Here is a 6,000-nt window from a genome sequence, read left to right on the forward strand (position 1 = left end):
GTCTCTACTGTACAGTACGTAATTCTCCATTTTGGTTTTCTAAACTTTATGTCATGTGTTGTTTCTGGCTGTGTTCTATGTTGGGTTTTCTGTGTCCTGAGTCCTCCTCGTTGTCCTGTCTTCCCCCTTGATTGTCCCCAGGTGTTTCTTGTTTCCTTGATTACTCTCTGTGCATTTAAGCCCTCCTGTGTGCTGTGTTCCTCGTCGGGTCCTTGTCGTCGTTTGTGCGTCAGTCTGTCTTCGTCAGTGTTCATGTGCGTGGTTCTCTACTTTCCAGTGTTTCCAGTTTTGAGTTTTTCTAGTGTTTCTAGTTTTTCTAGTGTTTTTGTTCTTGTTGTGTTCGGTGTTTGCAGGCTTTATTTTATTTTTTCCCCATCATATCCTGGGTCTCTTGCCTCTGCCTCACCGCCTCCTCGTCGCCACTCACTTGACGTTTCTGACACTTTATCTTTGTGGGATTGCCTGTTTCACCATCAGTTTTAAGTATCAACAAATAGATAAAGTATAATAGATAAAAATCACCACATGTCTACTTTACAGATGAAACTTCTTCCAGAAAGTTACCAATACCTTGACGTCTACATAAAACTTCCTAGAAATGCTTTTCTTTTTTTTACTTTACAGAAAAAACCCTGAAAACCATCATCCCCTTTACTCTATAGCCCCTAAATGTAATGTAAAACCAGCCCCTTTCAAAACTCACAACATTGCTTGATGGAGTTCATCTGAGTGAAAGTTATTCTAAGGTTTGTTATACAATAAATTAAGTAAGGAAGTAAATGAGCACTGCAGTCAGCTCTCTTCTTTTGAAAGCTATGGATAGTTTTGAAGCCGGGGTTAGGAGACGATATTTTAAGCTTTGAATATCTGATGGCGTGCAGGATTTGCTCTCAAGTTTGTACTCTTCTTCATGCAGAAGTTCAGCCTTTGGTGACCGTTTGGTAAAAAGCTGTGCATTTGTCACATCGAACGATTCAAAGTGTGTGAAAAAAACAGTGGTCCAGAAAGTAAGGTAAGTGTCAAAATGGCCAAGTCAAAGTCCAGACCTATATCTAATAAAGACGCTACAGCAGGAAACTGACGTTTACACTGACTCTCTCCATTCAGTCTTACTGAACTTGGGCTTTTTTGTGATGAAAAATAGGCACATATTTCAGTCTCTTGATGTGTTAATAAACAGATGCTTACTCATGAACAGCTGTGTTGTCTTATTTTCTCAGAATGGCTAAATTCATTTGCTCAGAACTATTTTCAGACTTAAAAAATGTTGATGCCTTTAATCATTTTCCGTCCACGCCACAATTATAAATTACTTTGTGTTGGTCGGTCACATACAATTCTAATGAAAAACAACGTTTTTAGGTGCAACGTGACCAAATGGAAAAAAAAAAAAGCCTGTGTTGCAAAAACTTTAGCAAAGCACTGTAAATAAATAATCAATCAGTGGGAAGTAACTGTGAGAGTGGCAGTGATCTAAAGGTTTTTGCAGTAGATTTAACAGTTTTAATTAAGTCTTTTCTTTTCATGTGTGAACTGAGGACCCAAAGAAATTGCAAAACAAAAGAGTTTTTAAGTTTGTTGAATTACTGGTTTTTGTTTTATTTACAGTATTAATTTTGCAAGGAAGTGTGGTTGGCATTGACTGCACTGGGTGGAAGTGGCCTTGCATTGAGCTCCTGTGAAACACAAACCTTCAAACAGGGGACAGAAGTGCCTCCAGCAGGTGATGCAACCCTGGGATGTGTATTGCCCCATGGCTGTCTCCAGGAGGAACATCGGGATGCCACAGGCAAGCAGGAACAGGATGTAGGGAATCAGAAATGCACCTGAGAAGAAATTGAGCCAAATAATATATAAAAACATCTTCTAAAGACACTTTACACACATCTGTGACAGGTTCTTCTTTTTTTTTTTTTTACATTGTTAACTTTCCAATGAGTAGGGAATATATCTTTATAAATCTATGCAATATATTTGTCATTATCATTTTATTCATTATTGTGTTTTTTATTGTTCTTCACTTTACATTATGATCAGATGTTGCTGACTGACATCAAAACATAAACCATATTTCAAATATCCACACGTCTCAAAGCTCAGATTTTCAGGATTTTTGTTTATTTTTTTTCCGACAAGCAGCAACATCAGTAAAAGAAAATTACTGTTTCCCTTTTTTACGTTTGAGTTTGTAGTTTTAATCAAAGTTCTTCAAGATATTATTAGAAATGTTTAATTCAGCTCTGCTTTCAAATGCTTGCTTCAAAATGGTTTCAGCTCAGTTTGGCTGAAATCATTTGCGGAGTCACCTAAAACCTTTCTACACATATCAGCCATAACATGACATATGAACCACTTAACACTAAATATACCGTCCTTGAGGCACTTGTCAGTGAACGGCATATCTGGCAGCAGCTAAACATTTTGTCCTCAAAGATGATTTATATATATAAAGAATATTTTTTCTGCCCTATTTTCATCATTTCTGTTTTCATTGTAGAGATTTTCTTTAAATTTTATTGTGGTTTGTATGTATGTATTTGTGTTCCTAAAATATCAGTAACTATCAGGCTATATATATATATATATATATATATATATATATATATATATATATATATATATATATATATATATATATATATATATATATATATATATATATATATATATAGGCTATTTTTTTTATTTTTTATTTTTTATTTTTTTTATTATTATTATTCATGCCAGCTCAAAGTTGCAGCTGATCCCCATCTGGTCACCCCTTGGAAAACATTTTGGAGCCTCTCCTCTTCTCCAGATCTGGAAGAAGATCTTCTTCCCTTAAGGCGCATTTCTACATTTTTTTGTCTTTTTTTTTTTTTTTTTTTTTTTCGGGACCTACCTCCTCCGTTTTTGTAGCATAAGTAGGGGAACCTCCACAGGTTTCCCAGTCCAACCAGCGTTCCCGCTACGGCCAGTAGGAACTCCAGCTTGTTCGCCCACTGGCCGCGGTCCAGCAGCGGCGTCTTCTTTCCGGACACGCTCCCCTGATTGGACCCGTCCATGCTACTCGCTTTCACAAACTCTCTTGACATGTAGAAGAATCGAAAGAGAAGCTGTCATTGAGAATCCCCTGCGGCTCTCTGACTCGTTTATATTGCGCGCATGCAGTTCAGACCCTGGATGAACTGCTTTACTTACTCAGCTGATCATTTTTTGGCCCAGCAGCTTCAACAAGTTTAATTTCTGGACTAAAGCTTGCAGGATTACCAGGAGTTTCACTTGAAAGATTTGTTTTAAAGCGTGACATTTTGGTTGGGAGGGGGGAGTTAAGACAGTGGGGGTAAAATAGACGGTGAACACTTACCCCTCCATCTCTTTGAACCCCCACCCCACACAAAGCCCCTTCCAGGAACACAGGAATCCGATCAGTATTCCCCTCAGCTTGAGCCACTGGGAACAGGAGTTGTGGTTTCCGCGGGATCCTCTGTGGTGAAATTCCACTTGAACTGGTGCGGTGTCACACGCACACCAAACCAGTTGTGTCCCTGAAAGGGTTGGAAATCATGCCACTTCCGCGCTGTACTTTTCCACTGTGGCAGGACCATGAGTGGGCCAGATTAGCGCAGCTGCTGATTTAAACCAGGCAGCGGAGTCGTGTCTGCTCACGCACTCCACGCGGGAGAGATTTCAGTGACCCGTTAATTCTCAGTGTGAAGCGGCGGGTCCGTGACCGGCGCAACCAGATCTGGGCCAGTGACGTGCGGTCCGGGGAAGCAAGTCGGGCAGAGCCACACCTGTCATGATGGAAAAATATGATTTGAAAAAACAAAAATCATTTATATCGCTATTTTCACCCAGTGGTTTGCACTATAAAGTATTTATTTGTTTCTATTTAGCTTAACCAATTTTTATTTATTTTAATTTCAAAATTCGCCTTATCCCATTCAAAAGCTCTGAAGCGCATCGATTGCGCAACCTCTCGCTAACTGCACTGGCTACCATTAAATGACAGCATGCTCCTTCTATCTGTAGGTCACCAACAAAATGGTTAAAAAAAACATTTCTTGCGTGAACTGATTCTACATAACTTAGCTTATGTATATAATGTGCAGTGCTCTTTTTGTCACCAACGGTGTGTTTTACGGAGAAGTGATCATAACATCGCAGAGAACAGATTCGAAGTGAGGCAGTTCTCCTTCCTCAGGGCAGGGGGCGCTCACGATCCCAGACATCGCGACTCCACAACTGTAGAGAAAGAGACAGAAACGGCGAGCTAGCCATGGAGCTAGCAGTACAGGAAAGTCCAGCGCAGCGATATATTTATAGTTTTCTCCTCTCACCACAGCCATCACTTATTAATAATCGCAAAAATAAACATTACGCCTAAAACCAAACCGCTGCAACAGACTGAGTGTTTTGCTCTTTGTGTGGGGAATTATTTCAGTGTTTTTTTTTTTTTTTTAGGGGCTTTGTTGTCAGTTGCTATGGCAAAGAGTCTGCGCGTTGCCTAACATATAGAGAGCGAGAAAGATGTGGCTTTTTTATGGCATTTTATTAATAATACCGACATTTCCAAGTTTTATTGAGTTAAGAGAATTATTCTACCATCAGCGGCAGCTGATGACACGTCAACAGTCTTTTTTTTCCCCTCCAACGTTGTACGCATGCGCGAAATTTCTTCACGTAAACAACAGCACGCAGCTGGTCGACATTGGTGTATCTGATGATGAGTAAGTCTGCCTCACACGCATTGCGCCTCACAGCACGAAACTGATCTGGACACACTGATGTGTTGTAAATATCCTATTTTATGGTGTGCTCTTATTCACTCTTTGTGGCTCTGGTTCTCAGACTTGTTAAATTGCTACTTTACAACATGTCCTTGTAAAGTAGCAGTGGGACGTTGTTTCACTCCAATATTTAAATTCAGAAAGGGAAACTTTCTGTGCAAATGCGTCGGAAAAGCATTTGCTCTCTTATGTTCTGTTTTTGTTTTTAAATCAGCCCAGTTCAGATGAAGCCTCTCAGGACCAAATAATTGTTTGTGTCACATTTTCGACAAATCGTGAGCCTCCTTTAGGTTACGCCACTGCACCTCTGTCAGATTAAGGTCTGGGCTTTGACTAGGCCCCTGGAAAGCTTTTAACTTCTGTTTTGTTTTGTTTTTTGTTCGTTTTTCAGCAACACGACTGGTCTCACGCATGACTGACTGCTCAGCAAAATATTTAAGGAAGCTTGCGAATGACATGGCTGTGGTCAAATGCATTGCAAACAAGAGTCTGACCTCAAGCAGAAGGCGGAACATCTCAAAGATGACAACAACCTCTGCAGCAATGTGAAAAAGACCAGAGCGATGACTGTGGACATCAGAAGGCACAGACAGTGGTGGAAATGGTAACCTGAAACCTCACCTGAAGTTGCCTGGTAAAAACAGCACCTTGAACTACGCTATTTGCTTCGTACAGAACATTGGGGCTCTCAGCTATTGAGAAATGGTTGCTTACTGAAGTGTAGACTGTGTTGAAGTGTAAAATTTTACGCAATAGTTAGCATTTGTCTGTGAAGTATGCAATGCCCCAGTTAACATAAAAAAGGAGCATTTCCAATTAATTTTTCATCATCTTTAGAGTAGCAAGTTTGGAAACTGCTTCTGCAGTTTCCAAACTTGTAGTTGTAGAAACAAAATATAAAGCAGCTCAAAAGCATTGTTCGCACAAGTACCACAAGTAGCATCAGATCAGGTTGGCTTAAATAGTTTTTCAAATATTAATAAATACAATCATCATTTGAAAATCCCTTTTTGAATCTACTCATGTTGTCTTTGTTTGGTACGGTTTGGAAACAAAAGTCAAAAACAGAACAAATATGTTGTTGGAGCAACAATAAAAATAATTTCACAATAGGCTGGTTGAATAAAAATATTTAACCATATTTTGCAAGAAAATATATAAAAAAGATCAATTGCGAAACATTTTTCTTCGCATTTACAAAACTTGCCTCAGTGTTACACGTTATTAT

The 6,000-nt window shown here is 39.3% G+C and overlaps 1 protein-coding gene across 2 annotated transcripts in view; it reads right to left on the reverse strand.

The window, feature by feature from the left end:
- Positions 1–4,093, reverse strand: part of LOC129353985 (sodium- and chloride-dependent GABA transporter 2-like) — a 29,233-nt gene extending 25,140 nt beyond the window's left edge. Inside the window, exons 1-3 of one of the 2 annotated variants that reach the window (XM_055023443.1) lie at positions 3,347–4,093; positions 2,882–3,066; positions 1,692–1,826 (exon numbers count right to left, since the gene is read on the reverse strand). In XM_055023443.1, coding sequence (XP_054879418.1) covers positions 1,692–1,826; positions 2,882–3,066; positions 3,347–3,354 — 328 coding nt within the window. In that variant the 5' untranslated portion in view covers positions 3,355–4,093. Of the gene's footprint in view, positions 1–1,691; positions 1,827–2,881; positions 3,067–3,180; positions 3,305–3,346 lie in introns of those variants that run through there. The other variant, XM_055023452.1, reaches the window with a different exon arrangement.
- Between the last annotated feature and the right edge of the window lie 1,907 nt (positions 4,094–6,000).

The sequence above is a fragment of the Poeciliopsis prolifica genome, unplaced genomic scaffold (genome assembly GCF_027474105.1).
Source record: "Poeciliopsis prolifica strain line A6 unplaced genomic scaffold, Auburn_PproV2 SCAFFOLD003, whole genome shotgun sequence".
Classification (NCBI taxonomy): Eukaryota; Metazoa; Chordata; class Actinopteri; order Cyprinodontiformes; family Poeciliidae; genus Poeciliopsis; species Poeciliopsis prolifica.